General features: G+C 42.5%; 1 protein-coding gene across 2 annotated transcripts in view; it reads left to right on the top strand.

Annotated features, from left to right (window-relative positions):
- The first annotated feature begins 19,931 nt into the window (after positions 1-19,931).
- The window catches only part of LOC111530171 (cytochrome P450 3A8), a 51,049-nt gene continuing 48,494 nt past the window's right edge, over positions 19,932-22,486 (top strand). The window contains exon 1 of one of the 2 annotated variants that reach the window (XM_031935988.1): positions 19,932-20,099. In XM_031935988.1, coding sequence (XP_031791848.1) covers positions 20,029-20,099 — 71 coding nt within the window. In that variant the 5' untranslated portion in view covers positions 19,932-20,028. The remainder of the gene's footprint in view (positions 20,100-22,486) is intronic. The other variant, XM_031935989.1, reaches the window with a different exon arrangement.

Below are 22,486 nucleotides of genomic sequence, written 5' to 3'. Positions count from 1 at the left end.
CAAATGTACAAGAACAGAAATTATAACAAACTGTCTCTCAGACCACAGTGCAATCAAACTAGAACTCAGCACTAAGAAACTCAATCAAAATCGCTCAACTACATGGAAACTGAATAACCTGCTCCTGAATGACTACTGGGTACATAACGAAATGAGGGCAGAAATAAAGATGTTCTTTGAAACCAATGAGAACAAAGATACAATGTACCAGAATCTCTGGGACACATTTAAAGCAGTGTGTAGAGGGAAATTTATAGCACTAAATGCCCACAAGAGAAAGCTGGAAAGATCTAAAATTGACACTCTAACATCACAATTAAAAGAACTAGAGAAGCAAGAGCAAACACATTCAAAAGCTAGCAGAAGGCAAGAAATAACTAAGATCAGAGCAGAACTGAAGGAGATAGAGACACAAAAAACCTTCCAAAAAATCAATGAATCCAGGAGTTGGTTTATTGAAAAGATCAACAAAATTGATAGACTGCTAGCAAGACTAATAAAGAAGAAAAGAGAGAAGAATCAAATAGACACAATAAAAAATGATAAAAGGGATATCACCACCGACCCCACAGAAATACAAACAACCATCAGAGAATACTATAAACATCTCTACGCAAATCAACTAGAAAATCTAGAAGAAATGGGTAATTTCCTGGACATTTACACTCTCCCAAGACTAAACCAGGAAGAAGCTGAATCCCTGAATAGACCAATAGCAGGCTCTGAAATTGAGGCAATAATTAAGAGCCTACCAACCAAAGAAAGTCCAGGACTGGATGGATTCACAGCTGAATTCTACCAGAGGTACAAGGAGGAGATGGTACCATTCCTTCTGAAACTATTCCAATCCATAGAAAAAGAAGGAATCCTCCCTAACTCATTTTATGAGGCCAACATCATCCTGATACCAAAGCCTGGCAGAGACACAACAAAAAAAGAGAATTTTAGACCAATATCCCTGATGAACATCGATGCAAAAATCCTCAATAAAATACTGGCAAGTCGGATCCAGCAGCACATCAAAAAGCTTATCCACCATGATCAAGCGGGCTTCATCCCTGGGATGCAAGGCTGGTTCAACATAAGCTAATCAATAAACATAATCCAGCATATAAACAGAACCAAAGACAAAAACCACATGATTATCTCAATAGATGCAGAAAAGGCCTTTGACAAAGTTCAACAGCCCTTCATGCTAAAAACACTTAATAAATTCGGTATTGATGGAGCATATCTCTAAATAATAAGAGCTATTTATGACAAACCCACAGCCAATATCATACTGAATGGGCAAAAACTGGAAAAATTCCCTTTGAAAACTGGCACAAGACAGGGATGCCCTCTCTCACCACTCCTATTCAACATAGTGTTGGAAGTTCTGGCTAGGGCAATCAGGCAAGAGAAAGAAATAAAGGGTATTCAGTTAGGAAAAGAAGAAGTCAAATTGTCCCTGTTTGCAGATGACTTGATTGTATATTTAGAAAACCCCATTGTCTCAGCCCAAAATCTCCTTAAGCTGATAAGCAACTTCAGCAAAGTCTCAGGATACAAAATCAATGTGCAAAAATCACAAGCATTCCTATACACCAGTAACAGACAAACAGAGAGCCAAATCATGAATGAACTTCCATTCACAATTGCTTCAAAGAGAATAAAATACCTAGGAATCCAACTTACAAGGGATGTAAAGGACCTCTTCAAGGAGAACTACAAACCACTGCTCAGTGAAATAAAAGAGGACACAAACAAATGGAAGAACATACCATGCCCATGGATAGGAAGAATCAATATCATGAAAATGGCCATACTGCCCAAGGTAATTTATAGATTCAATGCCATCCCCATCAAGCTACCAATGAGTTTCTTCACAGAATTGGAGAAAACTGCTTTAAAGTTCATATGGAACCAAAAAAGAGCCCGCATTGCCAAGACAATCCTAAGTCAAAATAACAAAGCTGGAGGCATCACGATACCTGGCTTCAAACTATACTACAAGGCTACAGTAACCAAAACAGCATGGTATGGGTACCAAAACAGAGATATAGACCAATGGAACAGAACAGAGTCCTCAGAAATAATACCATACATCTACAGCCATCTGATCTTTGATAAACATGAGAAAAACAAGAAATGGGGAAAGGATTTCCTATTTAATAAATGGTGCTGGGAAAATTGGCTAGCCATAAGTAGAAAGCTGAAACTGGATCCTTTCCTTACTCCTTATATGAAAATTAATTCAAGATGGATTAGAGACCTAAATGTTAGACCTAATACCTTAAAAACCCTAGAAGAAAACCTAGGGAATACCATTCAGGACATAGGCATGGGCAAGGACTTCATGTCTAAAACATCAAAAGCAATGACAACAAAAGCCAAAATTGACAAATGGGATCTAATTAAACTAAAGAGCTTCTGCACAGCAAAAGAAACTACTATCAGAGTGAACAGGCAACCTACAGAATGGGAGAAAATTTTTGCAATCTACTCATCAGACAAAGGGCTAATATCCAGAACCTACAAAGAACTCAAACAAATTTACAAGAAAAAAACAAACAACCCCATCCAAAAGTGGGGAAAGGATATGAACAGACATTTCTCAAAAGAAGACATTCATACAGCCAACAGAGACATGAAAAAATGCTCATCGTCACTGGCCATCAGAGAAATGCAAATCAAAACCACAATGAGATACCATCTCATACCAGTTAGAATGGCAATCATTAAAAAGTCAGAAAACAACAGGTGTTGGAAAGGATGTGGAGAAATAGGAACACTTTTACACTGTTGGTGGGATTGTAAACTTGTTCAACCATTATGGAAAATAGTATGGCGATTCCTCAAGGATCTAGAACTAGAAGTACCATATGACCCAGCCGTCCCATTACTGGGTATATACCCAAAGGATTATAAATCATGCTGCTATAAAGACACATGCACACGTATGTTTATTGCGGCACTATTCACAATAGCAAAGACTTGGAATCAACCCAAATGTCCATCAGTGACAAAGAAAATGGCACATATACACCATGGAATACTATGCAGCCATAAAAAAGGATGAGTTTGTGTCCTTTGTAGGGACATGGATGCAGCTGGAAACCATCACTCTCAGCAAACTATCGCAAGAACAGAAAACCAAACACCGCATGTTCTCACTCATAGGTGGGAACTGAACGATGAGATCACTTGGACTCGGGAAGGGGAACATCACACACCGGGGCTTATCACGGAGAGGGGGTAGGGGGAGAAATTGCACTGGGAGTTATACCTGATGTAAATGACAAGCTGATGGGTGCTGATGAGTTGATGGGTGCAGCACACCAACATGGCACAAGTATACATATGTAACAAACCTGCACGTTATGCACATGTACCCTAGAACTTAAAGTATAATAATAAATAAATAAATAAATAAACAACAACAACAATAAAAAAAAAAAAAGAAATCGGGTAATCTATGAAGCCGCCTTAGTGCTTCCTTTAAATTTGCTTGAAAATGACCATTGCATAGTTTCATGGAAAGAACAAGCCAGCTTCTTGTTGTAAAGCTAACAAGGTCATCATTTGTCTAAGGCTAGAAAGGTACCCACAAGATGTAAACTGTAAGGAGAGAAGGAGGAGATGAGTGAGGCCTTTCCCTGGCATTTGGTAGATAAAACTCAAGGGATTCTAGAAAAATGACACAATGTCAGCCCTTCTTGCCTTTTTCTTCCCATGTTGGTTCAGTGAAAGAAGACATTTTGCTCTTGAAATTTCCTTATAACCCAGACATGTTCATAGAAAGCTTGAGACCAGTCATGGTGGCTCATGCCTGTAATCTCAGCACCTTGGGAGACCAAGACAGGAGGATCACTTGTGCCCAGGAGTTCAAGACCAGCCAGGGCAACATAGAAAGACTCCATCTCTTAGAAAGAAAAGTAAGTTGGGCCTGGTGGGGCAAGACTGTGGTTCCAGCTATACCAGAAGCTGAGGTGAGAGGATCACTTAAGCCCAGCAATTCAAAGCTGCAGTGAGCTGTGATCACACCATTGCACTGCACTCCAGCCTGGGTGTCAGAGCAAGATCTTATCTCAAAAAAAAAAAAAAAAAACACACACAAAAAAAACAGAAACAAAAACAAAAAAGGCACCCTCTGCCTTCATCCTAATCTTTGCTGATACCTCCATGTATATTACCTTACATTGCTGTGCTAAATGCTGTTTTTCCTGTGTTTCTTGTCTTTAATGATCCAGAGCTGCTTTATTACCCATAAAAATCATTGGAATCTCACCATGCTCCTTCACTCTGAGGAGAATCTGTCTTTGGAATTTATAGGTTTCTTCAAAACTGCCTCTATCTGTGCCTGGAAAGACCAATAGGAAATCCTCACCAGTCCTCATACACTGTTCCTTCATGGCTCCAAACTCTTCTCGCCCTGTTGTCTACAAAACACCTAGCCAGGCTGCTCTACCATCTGGGACACACTGCTTTGTGTTGGTATCTTCAATGGTTGGATCATAATCCATTAAAAAATAGGACTGGAAGAACTGTGTGCATCAACTTACAGCAGGGGAGGGGGTCTTGGATGCCAGGAGTTGTCAGAAGGGCTGGTCCTAGGGCAGCATGGTGCCTGGGGCTGGCTGGGTCTTGCCCCAGGCACAGAGAAGTGGGTGATTACAAGGATCTGGGGCAGTGGGTGAGGTTGGGGGTGCTCCTCTATGCCTCTCTGCAGCACAGCTACATATGGCCATCTGGGAACACTATTTTCTTAAGTTTTAGCTTAGGTTCAGGGGTACATGAGCCTAAGGTTTGTTATATAGGTAAATTACATGTCCCAGGGGTTTCTTGTGCAGACAATTTTGTCACTGGGACAATGAGCATAGCATAGGATAGGTAGTTTTTTTTAACCCTTACCCTTCTCCTACCCTCTACCCCCAAGTAGGCCCCAGTGTCTGTTGTTTTCTTCCTTGTGTCCATGTATACTTGATGTTTAACTATCACTCATAAGTGAGAACATGTGGTATTTAGTTTTCCGTTCCTGTATTAATCAACTTAGAATAATGGCCTCCAGCTCCACCCATGTTCCTGCAAAGGACATGGTCACATTCTTTTTTAATGGCTGCATAGTATTCCATGGTGTATGTATGCCACATTTTTTTTTACACCCAGTCTGTCATTGATGGGCATTTAGGTTGATTCCATGTCTTTGCTATTGTAAGTAAAGCCACTGTGGAAAGGAGTTTGGCAATTTCTGAAATAACTTAAAACAGAATTGCTATTTGACTCAGCAATCACATTATTGGGTATTTACCCAAAGGAATATAAATAGTCTACCATAAAGACACACGCACACATATATTCATTGGGGAACTTCTTTTTTAATGGAAATGTTTATAACTACAAGTTTCCCTTTTAGCATTGTTTTGCTGCATCTCATCAGTTGGTGTTTTTTGTTTTCATAATAATTTGTCTCGAGATATTTTCTAATTTCTCTTGTGATTTATTCTTTGACTCATCGGTTGTTTAAGAGTGTGTTGTTTAATTTTCATATATTTGTGAATTTTCCAGTTTTCCTTCTGCTGTTGATGTCTAGTTTTATTTAATTGTGATTGGAAAAGATACATTACATTATTTCAATCTTTTTAAATTTATTAAGGCTTGTTTTGGGGCCTAATGCGTGGTATATCCTGAACAATGTTTTATATATGCACTTGAGAAAAATGTGTCTTCTACTGTTGTTGAGTGGAATGTTCTGTATATGTCTGTTGGGTCTAATTGGCCTATAGTGTTGTTCTTGTCCCCTATTTCCTTATTATTCTCTGTCTAGTTGTTCTGTTTAATATTGAAAGTTGACTATTGAAGTCTCTTACTATTATTGTAGAGCTATTTATTTTCTCATTCAATTCTATCAATGTTTGTGTCATATACTTAGGAGCTCTGATGTTCACTACGTATATGTTTATAATTATCATATCTTTTAGGTTAATTCACCCTTTTGTCATTATGTAGTGTTCTTTGTTTCTTGCAACAGTTTTTGAACTAAAGTCAATCTTGTATGATATTAGTGTTAGTATAGCCACTCCTTCTATCTTTTGATTATTATTTGCAGGGAATATCGTTTTCTATTCTTTCACTTTCAACCTATGCATGTTTTTAGATCTAAAGTGAGTCACTTGTAGACAGAATATAGTTGGATCCCATTTGTTTTATTCACTCTGGCAATCTGTGTCTTTAGAGGGGTCTAATATATTTACATTTAAAACATACTGATGGGGAAGGACTTCCTATTGTGATTTTGTTATTTGTCTTCTGCATATCTTACAGCTTTTTTGTCCCTCATTTTCTTATTGCCTTTCTTTGTGTTTGGTTGATATTTTACAGTGATATGTTTGATTACTTCTCATTTTCTATTGTGTATATTCTGTAGATACTTTCTTTGTGGTTATCATGGTGATTACATAAAACTTCTTAAGGTTATAACAATGTATTTTAAATTGATAACAATTTAACTTCAATTTCATTAAAAATCACTACTCCTTTACAGCTCTGCACTCCCTCCTTTATGTTATTTATGTCACAAATTACGTCTTTATATATCATGTACCCATTTACATAGACATCGTTATTTGTTATGTTTTGGTCTTTTATATCCTATAAAAGTATTAAAAGAGGAGCTGCAAGCCTAAGTTTCAATAATCCAGGTGTTACATTTGTACATATATTTACTTTTACCAAAGAACTTTATATTTTCACTTTTTTCATATGGTTTCAAGTCACTTTCTAGCAAAAAAAATAAAAATAAAAAAAGGAGAATCCATCCCTACCAGGCTGTCACAGTACTAAAAGAATACCACACAGTCCCTGCCTCTTTCCTAAAAATATTTTTAAAATTTTGGCTTTTGTTGTTATAACTTTACCAAAATTATTTAAAGTAACTTTACCAGCATTCAGTTTTATTGACTAAAGTCCCCCGGATTATTTCATGGGTATAAACCCACTTTGTTTCAGCCAGTTTGCATGGGGCCTTTTCTTTGGAAAACATAATTTCTGGACTGCTGGCAAGATGGACAAATAGAAACAGCTCCAGTCTGCAACTCCCAGTGAGATGGACACAGAAGGCAGGTGATTTCTGCACCTGATGTACCTGGTTCCAACTGAGGTACCTGGTTCATCTCATTGGGACTGGTTGGACAGAGGGTGCAGCTTACGGAGCGTGAGCCGAAGCAGGGTGGGGTGTCACCTCACCCAGGAAGCATAAGGGAGTAAGCCTGAGGAACTGTGCTCTCTGGTCCAGATACTGCGCTTTTCCCATGGTCTTCGCAACCCACAGACCAGGAGATTCCCTCTGGTGCCTATGCCACCAGGGCCCTGGGTTTCAAGCACAAAACTGGGCAGCCATTTGGGCAGACACTGAACTAGCTGCAGGAGTGTTTTCTTTTCCACACCCCATTGGCACCTGGAATGCCAGTGAGATAGAACCATTCACTCTCCTGGAAAGGGGGCTGAAGCCAGAGAGCCAAGTGGTCTGGCTCGGTGGGCCCCACTCCCTTGGAGCCCAGCAAACAAAGATCCACTGGCTGCCAGCACAGCAGCAGTCTGAGATTGACCTGGGACACTGGAGCTTGGTGGCAGGAGCGGCATCTTCCATTGCTGAGGCTTGAGTAGGCAATTTTACCCTCACAGTGCAAACAAAGTGGCTGGGAAGTGTGTACTGGGTGGAGCTCACCACAGTTCAGTAAGGCCACTGTAGCCAGGCTGCCTCTCTAGATTTCTCCTCTATGGAAAGGACATCTCTGAAAAAAGGCAGCAGCCCCAGTCAGGGACTTATAGATAAAATCCCCGTCTCCCTGTGACAGAGCCCCTCAGGGAAGAGGTGGCTTCCACCATTGTGCAGTGTGGCAATTCCTCATGGATTTAGAACTAAAAATATCATTTGACCCAGCCATTCCATTACTGGGTATATACCCATAGGATTATAAATCATTCTACTATAAAGACACATGCACATGTATGTTTATTGTAGCACTATTTACAATAGCAAAGACCTGGAACCAACCCAAAAGCCCATCAATGATAGACTGGATAAAGCAAATGTGGCGCATATACACTGTGGAATACTATGCAGCCATAAAAAAGGATGAGTTCATGTCCTTTGCAGGGACATGGATGAAGCTGGAAACCACCATTCTCAGCAAACTAACACAATAGCAGAAAACCAAACACTGCATATTGTCATTCATAAGTGGGAGTTGAACAATGAGAACACATGGACACAGGGAGGGGAACGTCACACACTGGGGCATGTTGGGGAGTGGGGGCCTAGGGGAGGGATAGCATTAGGAGAAATACCTAATAGAGGTGAAGGGTTGATGGGTGCAACAAACCACCATGGCGCGTGTATACCTACGTAATAAAACTGCACGTTCTGCACATGTACCCCAGAACTTAAAGTATGATTAATAATAATAATAATAATAATTTCTGAGCATGGAAGTAGCTGTCTTTCAAGTTCTACTTCGATGTACATATTCTGAGAGAATTCGACCTGTCAAAGAAACCTTGACTTTCAATGGCAGGCACTGGAATTGGCCCTAATAATGTGTTTTGGGGTAAGCCTACTTCATATTCTCGACCTGTCTGCAGTAGTCATTATAATCTGAACTTCCTAAGGTTCATGTGCAAAGCTGAGTTCATTGTTTAATATTCAACAAAGATTATGCCAGTAAGACGGTGCTGTAGGAAAATATCAGATATGTGTCATCACTGGTGGTATTACTTAAATTGCAAGATATTTTAGTTGGCTGCTGATTTCAGCCACCATGATTGCATTTTATTTCTGTCTCGTGATCTGCAACCTTGGAAGCTTTGAACTTAGCTCACAGAATCCTGGACATCAGGAACATATGGTTCTAATGGCTAGACAGGGAATGAGAGTAAAAGGATTTTGCCCGTGGTCAAGTGAGTAAACAACAGATTTGGAGGTGTCTGGACTCCTGTGATGACTTCATTCTGACAATACTGTTTTGGCTGTCCCTTCATTTCCTCCTAATCCCATGTCTGGTCTGTCCTGTCTGTTTCCCACCTTCCAATTCCTGCCTTCTCCAATGCTCCCTTCCATAGGTCACTCTGTGGCTCAGAGACCCTGCTTAACAAATGCCCAACCTTTTAATTATTTGTTCAGTAAAACTTGAACTCATGTCTCCCCTTCTGATAAAAAGAAAGTACATTATGTAATGTAGGGTTACTCTATAACTTTTGTCCTCTCTATCGGCAACTACTGAACTAACTGTTTTCGTACTGAGCAAACGTTTATGGAAGGACTGCCAAGAGTCAGGTGCTAGGCTTGGTAATATCCTCCATTCTCTCTAGTCAAAGCCAACACCAGCCAGACTTGCAGATCTAGGTCCCAAGCCCACTGCAGATCACAGGCCAGGGTCTGGTCTCCTCTGGGCTCCTTTGGGAGGGAAAGACAGAATCATTAACACCCATTTTATAGATTAGGCAACTGAGGCTGAGGAAGTTTAAATAACTCATACAGGGCCTGCAAGTCAGTTATATTCCAAGGATCCCTACTCGCTGTCTTCTCTCTACAGAACGAGATGTCTCTGGAGTCCATAGAAAGCCCAGGAGCCTGGCTGGGTGTGGTGGTCCATGCCTGTAATCCCAGCACTTTGGGAGGCTGAGGCAGGCAGATCGCCTGAGCTCAGTAGTTCAAGACCGGTCTGGGCAACATGACAAAATCCCATCGCTTCTGAAAATACAAAAAATTAGCTGGGCGTGGTGGTACATACCTCTAATCCCAGCTACTTGGGAGGCTGAGGCACAAGAACTGCTTGAGCCCAAGAGGCAGAGGTTACAGTGAGCCAAGACTGTGCCAGTGCACTCCAGCCTGGGCAACAGAGCAAGACTCCATCTCGAAAACAGAAACAAACACAAACAAACAAAAATAGAAAGCTCAGGGGCCACCTGCATCAGCTTCTCAGCCACACCTTTTTCTTGTCCTTCTCTATCTCTGCCATCTTCTCGCAGGTTCTTAATTCTTTGTGGTTGCACAAAGTCAAAATCCCAGAAAAGTTACCACTTCACATCCACTTAGATGGCTGTTTTTTTAAAAAGGAAGATAGGAAGTGTTGGCAAGAACGTGGAGAAACTGGAATTCTCACCCACTGCGGATGAGAACGTAATACAGTGCTGCCGCTATGGAAAACAGCTTGGAGGTTCCTCAAAAAGTTAAACAGAATTTCTATGTGACCCAGCAATTCCCCTCCAAGTTATACATCTAAGAGGATTAAAAACAGTTACTTAAATATATGGACTCACATATTCCTAACAGTCCAATTCACAATAGCCAAAACGTGCAGATAGCCCACATGTCCATTGATGGATGGATAAATTGTGGTCTATCCATTCAGTGGAATATTATTCAGCCATAAACGGAATGAAATACTGACACATGCTACAGAATGGATGAACCTCAAATATATTCTATGAAGTGAAGGCCAGAAACAAAAGTCCATATATTGCATCACATAAAATATCCAGAAGAGAGAGACCTAGAGAGACAGAACGTGCAACAGTGCATGCCAGGGTTTGGGGAGAGGGGAGACTGGGGAGAAACTGCTCAACTGGTACAGGCTTTATTTTGGAATGATGGGAATATTTTGCAACTAGATAAAGGTAGTGGTTGCAGAACACAGAATGTACTGAATTCCACTGATTTTTTTCACCTTAAAATTGTTAATTTTCAGTCCTCAGATTGAACAATCATAAAAAAATGGTTAATTTTATGTTATGTGAATTTCACCTCAATACATGTTTTAAATCTCAGAAATATACACTAACAGGCATGGGACAGGTCACTATGGTGCCTGCCAAGCCCAGTGATGTTATCAGGGGTCTCCGCTCAGCCTCAAGCCTCTTGCTGACCGGTGGAGGGCAGAACCTTTGCCCTAAAAGTATAAGATCCACATGCTGGCATGATTCCTGGCCAGATGGCTTCTTTATTAGCAGTAATTAAAATTTCCTCAATACAGACACTGTACCTTGCAACCAAGAAATGACAACAATGATAATAAGGATTAAGCTGGGCCATTCTCTCTTTGCCAGTTAAATTATATTTATTATAGCTTGACATGAAAAACAAAGCAACTCCAACAGGTATCACAAGGGCAAAGGACATGAACATTTTATCAAAGAAGAAACACAGCTATCAAAAATACAGAAATATTCAACCTTGTTAATAATAAAGTGACTGAGCTCAGCAGTTCATGCCTGTAATCCCCGTGCTTTGCAAGGCTGAGATAGGAGGATCATTTGAGGCCAGAAATTCAAGACCATCCTACCAAGTCAGTTCAAGAGCAGACTTCATGTCTACAAAACATCAAAAAATTAGCCACGCGTGGTGATACATGTCCGTCGCAGGAGGCTGAGGCAGGAGGATTGCTTGAGCCTGGGAGGTTGAGGTGGCAGTGGGCCAAGATTGCGCCATTGCACTCCAGCCTGGGCAATGCAGCAAGACTGTGTCTAAACAATAATAATAATAATAAAGAAAAGGGTTGGGATGCCATTTCTTGCTTATTCAATACACAAAGTTAGAATCAATTTCTACTTTTTCTATTTTTTTTATTACTAAAAAAAAGCTGGACTATTCTCACAGCCTGAAATGCTTCTCACCTTCCCTTCTTCTGTCCAAACACTTCTCTGTCTATGATGATGCAAACAGTCACTCCTTTAGGAAGGCTTCACCCCAGGTTGTTCCAGGTCCCCTTATCTCTGCCTTCCCAAAACTCCTGGCATCTCCCCAGTTCCCTCCGTGTGGTGAAGTACCCCCACCTAGGGCTTCGGTATGGCTCTGTCTGCAAAGGTCTTGTTCACACCTTCCCTTACGGTTCTGTTCCCCCATGTTTTGTCATAGCACTGGGCAGAGTGGAGAACCCATTCACACTGATAGAGAGGGCCCATGGTTCTGGAGATAACCATGTAACCGATCAGAATAGGGCATTGAGGGCTGGGTGTCAGGCATGGGCTGCACTTGGGTGGGCAGGCCCCCTGGAAAGTCACTGGGTTTGGCAAACTTCCTAGTAACATGTCTCCCTGGGGTCCCCTCGGAACTGCATGCAGAAATGCTGGATGCTGGTTTATTCTGGGGACACAGTTCATTCCTTTCATCTGATTATCAAAGAAACTCACGCCCCAACTAAAGGTCATAAACTCCAGTTTGTAAACTGAGATTATCTCAGCTGAATGAATTTGCTGACCCTCTGCTTTCCCCCAGCCTCTCAGTGCCCTTGAAATCATGTCAGTTCAAGCAGCCTCATGAGTCATTACAATGTTTAATTATTTCAGTGACTATTAAACCTTGTCCTGTGTTGATCCCAGTTGAATCACAAGCTGGACTTCTGACAAGGACAAACTGTCACCTTCTTTTCAATTATAGAAAAAAGTAAGTTAATTGATAGTTTTTTTTTGTTTGTTTGTTTAAAAAAAGTTACTAGTTTTGAAAAGGTAATATGTGCACATGGTAAGCATTAAGAAGGTATAACAGGATATTTCTTTTATGCTAGTAAGAATAATGTTTTCTCTAAGTTTTTTTGGTGGATGCTTTCATCGGATTAAGAAAATTTCCTGCTATTAGTTGTTGAAGGTTTTTTATATCATAAATGAGAGTTGAATATTATTATCATATATCATTCATATATTATTATTGAACTATCAAAGGCTTTTCCTAAAACCACTGAGATGATCTTATAACCGTTCTTCTTTAACCTGTTGATGAGATCATTGGTATTTATACTTTTTCTCTGTTAATGATTCTTGAGTCGTTAACTCAAGAATCTTGAGTCATTGAAACAACTTGGTCATGCTGTGTCATCTTTGATCACTGCTGTCTCTGACTTGCTACTATTTTGTTCAGGATTTTTGCGCTGACGCTCATGAATGAGACCAGCATGCCATCTTCCTTTGCGGTCCTGATTTTTTTTCTGATTTGGATCATGTGGCCCTCATGGAATGAGTTGGGCATGATGCCTTCTTTTTCATGTCTCTGGATTGATGGGACACTTTGGATTCTCTCCAGATGGCCCTCAATGGTCCCTGCCTCCTCATTGTTAGGCCCCTGGGCAACCCCTTCTCATTTCTGTTAGGCCCAGGAACCTGTGGGGGTTTTGTTTGTTTGTTTGTTGTTTGAGTCGGAGTCTCGCTCTGTCACCCAGGCTGGAGTTGGAGTGCAATGGCCTGATCTTGGCTCACTGCAACCTCCACCTCCTGGGTTCAAGCGATTCTCCTGCCTCAGCCTCCTGAGTAGCTGGGATTACAGACACCCACCAACATGCCTGGCTAATTTTTGTATTTTTAGTAGAGATGGGGTTTCACAGTATTGGCCAGGCGTGTCTCTTGACCAGGCTGGTCTCGAACTCCTGACCTCATGATCTGTCCACCTTGGCTTCCCCAAGTGCTGAGATTACAGGCATGAGCCACCACACTCAGTGGACCTGTGGTTTTTAGAAGCTCCCCAGGCATGTGAATGTTGTGAGCATCCCAGGATGACAGCCACTGTGAGTTCAGCTGTTAAAACTGTGAGAAAGCACCAGTGGGACCCTCTCCAGCACTTGCCTGCTGAGGTCATGGAAGAGGCTTGTTGGGGAGATGATGCGCTGGTTGACTCCTGAAGGATGGTTAAGAATGCACTAGATGGAAGCTGGGTTGGACCCACTGTATGCTAAAGAACAACCTGTGTTGACATAAGGAGACACGGACATGTCATATTTGTAGAGCCTGGGGACTGGCCAATCACACCATTTGCTTAAAACATCATGTACATTTGGAGAAGTGAACTGAGACAGACTGAAGAAGCTAACAGTGGCCAGATGAGAAAGGGTCTTGTGTTACTTCCAAGAGATACTTAGATTTTATCCTGTGGGTGACAGGAGCAGTTGGAAGGACTGAAGCCAAGGAAACGTGTTTCAAGATCTATGTTTTTTGAGATGCTCTCTGGTGACTGAGTAGGAAATTCCCTGGATAAGGCCTGCCCAGGGTCAGGCAAAACAAGTTAGGAGGTTACTGAAACAAGGAGTATAAGAAACGGTGTAGGTTTTGCTGACGTTTTGTAACACATCTCATGATGATCTTCATTTCCTTCACCAATTTCCTGTTTGATTAATTCCCTTCCACGTGCTCTTCTGAAATTTGCCTCACAATCTTTGAATTCTCTTTTACATGTTGGTTTCATCACCTTTTACTTTTTGCTTTCCTGGAAACACAAATGATTCTGATTGCGACATGTCGAAATTATTTGCAACATTACCCTTTCTGCTGAAACCATGAGTTTACTGAATACACAATTTAGTAGGATGCACATGTTGTTTTCATAGTCACAACCAGCTCTGTAGCATTTTATAACTACATTGGCAGTGTACTGGGAGGTGTAGAGGGAAATATTTATCTTATGTGTGGCTGACACAACCTGCCATGTTGTTTTAGGAGCCTCCTTGGAATCCCAGCAAGAATGTCCCTGGCACAATTTGTAATCACAATGTCCTTCTCCATGCCCTGGCTTCATGGCTTAGTCACTTCTGAAGTCTCTTTCTAACTGTCTGTTTCCACATCTATAAAGTATGAGTTAAATCATCCTAACACTACTCATCTTACAAAGTTTTCTTGCTGATCATTAAGAGTTGGGAAAGCACTGTGTAAATTGTGAAGTGCCATGGAGATGTTAGTTGTCACTTTATCAAGAAATAGACACTCTAGAATGGAGTAGAAAGCAAATAGTTATGATTAAGTCCTCCTCCTCTTCTTCTTTTTATTAATTTTTAAAGAAAAGAGGTTTAATTGACTCACAGTTCCATATGGTTGGGGAGGCCTCAGGAAACTCTCAATCATGGAAGGAGGCAAAGGGAAAGAAGGCACCTTCTCCACAAGGCGGCAGGAGAGAGAGAGCAGCTCTTTTTTGTCAGAAAGCCTACAGACGTGCTTATGCTTCAGGGAAGGGTGGGCAGAGAGAAGGAAGGACATTGCTTCACTGCAGCCCTCACTGACGAGTTTGCTAAGGCACCTCATTTTGTCTCAGCATATGGGCAGAGCTCTGGCCACTACCTGTTCAGAAGGCCGGGACTGCATTGCTAGTTCCCCACTAACTCTGTATGACCTTGGGCAAGGCTGGGCCTGTGTCAAAAGATTATGACCCTGGGCTCTCAGGCTAGAGGATCTAAATATGAATCCTGGCTCTGCTAGAGGAATTAGTGATGTAACTTTGGATGGGTCAGTTAACCTTCCTGTGGCTTAGTTTGCTCATCTGTAAAATAGGGATCATAACAGTATCAATACCATGGGGTTGTTGGACAGATTGAATCAGTTAATGCAGGGCAAGTACTTAGCATGACACGTATTCACTATCGTTTCCTGGAGTAAGAGCTGTGTGTGAGTGGGTGTGAGCATGTGTGAAACCCTTTCTCTGCAATCTCAGTTAAGAAACCAACCCAGAATTTAAAGTTCAGGGCCTTAGTGAGTGGTTATCTTCTCCCAGTTCCATTCTACCCCACCTTTGCTTTTCCTCCTGCCCATAGGTGGATCCTAAGTGATCGATAAGAGAAGGAGAATAGAGGACAGGGAATGCCTTCAAAAATCCTAGAGGGACACAGAGGCTGAGAGGCAGGCAGTCCTGCACGGGTCTTCTAATTTGGACAAGGAGAACATTGGTCTTCATAGGCCAATTCTGGTCAGTTTCCCCCATGGACAGATGGGGAAACAGGCCCAGGAATATCCAAGGTCTCACACTTCCCATCCGTCAAGTCTTGTTGATTCTGTTGCATTCATGTCTTTCAAAGAGAGATGGAGTTTAGGGAAAGAAAGAAGGATCAACTGTGTCTGATACCGCTGGGAGCTTAAGTAAAGGATTCTTTTACTTCATAGCATTTATCCTAATTTGTAATTCAGTATTATTTGTGTGGCTGTTTGGTGTCTCTTTCTCCTATATGAGTGCTAGCTTCATAAGGGCAAAGATTCCGATTCTTTAATATTTAGTGCTTGCCACATGCTCTGAACACAGTAGGCATACAGGCTAACCAACATACAGCGGCATCAAAGTGAGACACCTACCTCCTCCAGTGCCAAGAGAGCATGTCCATGCACCTGTCACTTTCCTCAACACCACCCCCAAGCGTGAGGCCCAAAAGCATTAGCTATGCCCCTCTTCCAGCCACCAAAATTTAAAGGCCAGGTGTGGTGGCTCCCATCTGAAATCCCAGAACTTTAGGAGACAGCAGCAGGAGGTCACTTGAGACCAAGAATTTGAGACCAGCCTGGGCAACATAGCTAGACCCCATCTGTACTGCAAATTAGCTGGCCATGGTTGCATGTCTGTATTCCCAACTACTAAAGAGGCTGAGGTGGGAGGATCACTTGTGCCCAGGACATGGAAGCTACAGTGAGCTATAATCATAGCACTGAACTCCAGCCTGAGCAACAGAATGAGACCCTGCCTCAAAACAATTTTAAACATAAATAAATAAAAACAAAACTTAGATACCACCTGGTCACCCCGACCTGCAAAATCAAGTTTTCCCCTACTGAGAAGAATGGGGACTTGAGAGCTGAGTTACAGAGAGAGAATTCTTCCTTTTTTTTTTTTTTTTTTTGTTTACATCCTCAAGATCATGACCTGTGAAATTTGAAGATAATACACATATAATTCCAGAGCAATGTTGCCTCCCCTTACCACCAGCAATTCACTTGGCCACTGGAGGTCAGGACAAGCTTCCCAGAAGAGAGGTACCACTTGGGCTACCAATGTAAAAGGATGAAAATATCGGAGTGATGGCGTCCCTTGCATCATTGAGTCCCTGGACAGCCTGTCCACTGATGCTGATATCTGAGACTAATGCTGCTCTGAATGTTGAGATTAAGCTTTGATCCAATGAAATCAGACTGAGAAAGAAGATAAGTCTTTCATTGTTGATAAGGACATTGTATTTCTTATAATTGTATGATTATTTTTCCTTAGCTGTACTATAATTATCTGCTTGTTTGTCTCTGCTCTATGTGCTTAGGGTACAAAGTTGACCAAGACCAACTTTGGTTGGGAGCACAGTACTGAGAGCACAGTACTGAGAGCTTTAAAAAACATGATGAATGCTTTAATACAGGAAAAGAGTAGGGGAGAGGCATGTGGTGGTTGGGTGTATCTTCCTTGACACATTCAGTGCAGCTGTCAGTAGTCAAGTTCCTACATGTTAGAAGATGTTACCTTCTGTAGAATTAAGTGGCAGAACATTCCTTCGATTATCTTCCTTTGCAGAGCAACACCAATTGCATTAGTTAGGACACGGTGCCGGCTGCATTTGATTTCCAAGTAATGATTGGTCTATCACCGTTGGTGTAGATTCCAACCAGTCAGACCACCTCCTGAAGTTTGTAAGGCAGGTAAATCTTCATCTTAGAATAAAAATCATCTTAGCCAAGTATGTGTTTTAGAGGAAAGAAGAAAACATATTTGTTTCCATAAGAGTTTTGTTTCTAAAAAATCAAATAAGAAAGGCTCTGGGTTTAGGCGAGCTAATGAAGTTGTTGATAATCATCAGATGACACTGGAATCTTTGCTTCTCTGATTGTGTTCTGTGCACCTCTCAGTGTGGGAACATAGGGAGATCCTCCAGCAATGCCACTGATATGGTCAGAAACTGCATCTTTCCTCCTCCCTGCTGAGATGAGATGGAGTCCTTTGCTCTAGAAGACCCATGGGGGTTACGCTGGGAGTAACCTTTGAGACAGGAACATGAATCTCAACCAATTTGTGATTGCAGCCTTGAGTCTCACTATTTCCCATGGTGACACTTAGCAGGGAATGGCAGATGCACCAGAGCAGCAGAGGATCTTCTATCTCCCTTCCTGTTAGCTTTTTATAATGTTTTATTGTGATCAGTAGCAACTGGGAAGCTACTTGGAGTCACTGAGCCTCAGTTTCTACATCTGTAAACTGAGGATAGTAGCATGGCCCTATGTCATGTGCTCAGCGAAGCCACTGAAAAGAGACAGATATGTATCAGAATTCCCTGGACTTTTATCCTACTTCTCCTGGGGATTGTCACCCACCTTCCCATGTCTGTCCTTTGTTGGCTTGACACTTTCTGTCACTTCTTTTCTTAGATAAATCTCTGTAGGGCTCCATTATTCCAGGGATTCCAGAGTTACAGCACATGCATACCTCCATCCAAACATGTTTATGTGTCTCCTGCTTCACTAGGCTGTGCCCAAGGAAGATGTGGCTCCCAGCATACACCTGGTGCAACACTGCACATGACATTCGCCCACTTTGCCTTGAGTCTGACATGGAATCTGGCATGAATGTCACCCACTCAGGCCAGGTGCTGAGCAGCCCTGGAGGCTTAGGGGCCACAGGGATGGGAAAAGGTGCCTTTCTGGGATGAGTATTAGTTTCTGCAGGAGGGCTGAATGTGAGAAAGAATAAAGAGAGGAGAAAGTGCACAAGCACAGCTTAAACATCATCCATTTCTATTGAGTTATAAGAACTCTGAGACTTTGTTTGTTATGTAATCCATTCATCAGGCCAAGCAGACACAGAACTTGGGTCTGAGTGATGATAATGGGCTGATATGATTTTCACACCCTCATCACTGAGATCTCTCCCATCAGGAATGGGTCAGGAGGCTCACAGGTGGCAGCAACTGCTATTACAGGCCTCATCTCTACCAGCTCCTGGGACCTGCTCTCCCCCCTTTAGAAAATCCTTCACTTGTTGAAAAGGAAGCCATTTGCTTTGAATTCCAATTCCACCCGCAAGAGGCTGGGACCATCTTACTGGAGTCCTTGATGCTTTGTGAGCCTACAGTGACCGCTGCCCCATCGTTGCTGGCTGAGGTGGTTGGGGTCCATTTGGCCATCTGGGCAGCTGTTCTCTTCTCTCCTTTCTCTCCTACTGTTTCCAGACATGCAGTATTTCCAGAGAGTAGGGACCACTCTTTGGTAAAGAACCTGTCTGACTTGCTGTCTATGGCAGGACTTTTGAAAGGTTCACAGGAAGCAGCACAACTTGATACTATTCCATGAAGCCATCAGCTCCATCTCATCCATGCCCTGTCTCTTTCTTAGGGGTCCTCTTGCCAACAGAATCACAGAGGGCAAGCCTGAAAGTGCAGAGATAGCAGCTGAGTCACAGCTAAAAGATCTGGCTGTATTAATGACCTAAGAAGACGGAGTGGTCACTGGAAGTCAGAGGGGATGACACGCAGGGGCCCAGCAATCTCAGCCAAGTCATCTCCACCAGTCTTTCTGGTTGCCCACTGTGTGTACAGCACCCTGATAGGGACGGGAGCCATGACAGTGAATAAGACCAGACTATGCCCTTGAGGAACTCACCTCTGCTAAGGGAAACAGGTGTGGAAACACACAATGGTGGTAAAGAGGAAAGAGGACAATAGGACTGCATGAAGGGTATGGAAAGTGCCCAGGGGAGGAAATGGTTACATATGTGTGAGGAAAGACTCTAAGAGAAGGCTTTGTCTGGCTGGGTTTGGAAGGATGCGTAGGAGTCTTCTAGGGGGTGCAGGCACACTCTAGGCATACGTAAAGATCTGTAGGTATGGCTTGTTGGGATGGATTTCAAGTATTCTGGAATGAGGACAGCCATGGAGACAAAGGCAGGAGAGAGGATATTTAATAGATTTCATGCCAATGGCTCCACCTGAGTTTCTGATAAGGACCCAGAACCCTTGGACTCCCCAGTAACATTGATTGAGTTGTTTATGATTCCTCATAGAATATGAACTCAAAGGAGGTCAGTGAGGGGTGTGTTGTGTGTGTAATTCTTTGCCAACTGCCAAGGTGGAGAAGCCACTTCCAACTGCAGGCGGAGCACAGGTGGCCCTGCTACTGGCTGCCACTCCAGCCCTGCCTCTTTATCCAGCATATAAACAATCCAGCAGCCTCAGTGATTCACTGCTGTGCAGGGAAGGAAAGCTCCACGCACACAGCTCAGCAAACAGCGGCACACAGCTGAAAGGAAGACTCAGAGAGAGATAAGGAAGGAAAGTAGTGATGGATCTCATCCCAGACTTGGCTGTGGAAACCTGGCTTCTCTTGGTTATCACCCTGGTGCTCCTCTATTTGTGAGTAACTGTCCAGACTCTTCACCTCTGTTTTCTTGGACTTGGGCTGCTAATCAGGCCTCTATTTCCTATCTGTTTTGAAGATCAAAAAAGATGGCCAGGCCAGGCGCGGTGGCTCACACCTGTAATCCCAGCACTTTGGGAGGCTGAGGCAGGTGGAATGCCTGAGGTCAGTAGTTTGAGACCAGCCTGTCTAACATGGTGAAACCCCATCTCTACTAAAATTACAAAAATTAACTGGGGCATGATGGTGCATGCCAAATTCCCAGGTACTTGGGAAGCTGAGGCAGGAGAATTGCTTGAACCCAGGAGGCGGAGGTTGCAGTGAGCTGAGATCATGCCACCGCACTTCAGCCTGGGAGACAGAGTGAGACTCTGTCTCAAAAAAAAAAAAAAGAGAAAAAAAAAGATGTTCAAGAAGAAGTAGCTTAAGTGTTGGATGCTACAAACACATAGAGGTTATTATAGATCTTATGCAGATGTATAAAGGAATAAATAAGCATCTCCCCTGTCCATCTTTAGTGGCAAGAAGGGTTTAGGGACAGCAATGATTAAGGATGATCTACTTGACAATAGTTTGGACCCAAGGAAGGATAAGGAAGGAAAGAGTGATGGATCTCATCCCAAACTTGGCCGTGGAAACCTGACTTCTCCTTACTAAACCAGAATTTGGATTTTACATTTTCCCCTTTACACTGCAGTAGAAGAGGATGAATCTTCTCACTGGTGGGATCCTGGCATCCTAGAGCAGGTGGAGAGAAGAGTCGTTCCCCACTGTGGGTAGTGAGGCTTCTTGCCTGTCACATTTCACCTCTACCTCAATTTCACACTTACTAAGATTGGGGAATCATGATGACAGGAAAATAGAAAATATAGACGTCCTTCTAATTCTTTCACAGAAACGTTAGAAATTCAGTGAGTTGTAGCAACGTATTTTCCATCTTCTGACATTTTAACACGAATTGGTACGGCTTAAATTCATTCTATTTAAAATCAGATTTTTTTGGTGATAGCGTATTTCCAGCATGTTCCTCCTAGGTGATAAATGAGGGCTGTTAGTTCAGTATTTGTTACAATAAATGTGTGTAAAATAACTTCACCTTTCCAGAATAATGTCAGGAATATGAATCTAATGCACAAATGTGTAACTCTATGACAAGATTGCATATGTCTTTTAAAATATATCTTCCCAACAGTTTATTTTAATACCCCTATTTCAGATAAACCTGCTTAGCAGGTTATCTTAAAGTGTCAGGGCAGGGGAGTAAGCAAGACTGTGAACCAGTGATGACAGCAAAAGTATCCAAGTAGGATCAAGGTGAAGTGAGAAAATATTCCTCATCCTTCAGGGTAGAACTCCAAAGAGATATTCATGGGTCCTGGCCCCCTAGTAGAGGTCACTCAAAGGACAAACATGATCGCATCTCATCTGCTTCAAGTCTGGACACAGGGGCACCATCTGTGTCAATCTATGTGTGGTCTGCCATGTTGTGGGGCTGTCACTACAGATTCGGGCAGTCAGGCAGACAATACCTTAGCCTTAGATGATGCTGGTACAGCCCAGGAGTCAGAAGTTATAGTGTAGACCATGCCCTCCTTAGGCCAGCACAATTAAGTGCCATAGATGACTGGCTTTTCCGTTAGCCTCTTCATTGGAACCAAAAGCAGCATTACTCTACCAAACAGAGGGGAGCTGGAAAGAAACTAAACAGTTTGCCCAGCCTAGCCTTTGCCTTGACATGGAGCCATATGAGTCTAGACACTCACCTAGATCTTTCCTCGGGGGCCAGTGCTGCTGACACATTAACTCAATAGCTTGTCCTGGCCTGAGAGACCATGTAACTTGTAGAAAGTTTAGAAGCAGAGATTAGTGTCACTGATTTGCCATGGCTGTGACAACAAAGGAAGGAACTGGAGTGGGAAAACCAAAGGCCACCCTGGTTTTGGCAGATCGTGCACACACTTCCACTAACTGTTCTGGGGGCAAGGATCCAAATGCACTATTGGTCCTGGCTATGCTGCCTCTTCTGGGTCCTCCAAACATAAGCCTCCATGCCATTTCTCAGTTGTATTTTACCGTATATTATCAGAGTCACTGGGTTTGCACAGAATGTTTGGGAAGCCGAGATGGGTGGATCACGAGGTCAGGAGATCGAGACCATCCTGGCTAACATGGTGAAACCCCGTCTCTACTAAAAAAATACAAAAAATTAGCCGGGTGAGGTGGCGGGCGCCTGTAGTCCCAGCTACTTGGGAGGCTAAGGTGAGAGAATGGCGTAAACCCGGGAGGCAGAGCTTGCAGTGAGCTGAGATCCGGCCACTGCACTCCAGCCTGGGCGACAGAGCGAGACTCCATCTCAAAAAAAAAAAAAAAAAAAAAAAAAAAA

The sequence above is a fragment of the Piliocolobus tephrosceles genome, chromosome 8, assembly GCF_002776525.5.
Source record: "Piliocolobus tephrosceles isolate RC106 chromosome 8, ASM277652v3, whole genome shotgun sequence".
NCBI classification, from domain to species: Eukaryota; Metazoa; Chordata; class Mammalia; order Primates; family Cercopithecidae; genus Piliocolobus; species Piliocolobus tephrosceles.
This window is presented reverse-complemented; position numbering and strand designations above follow the sequence as displayed.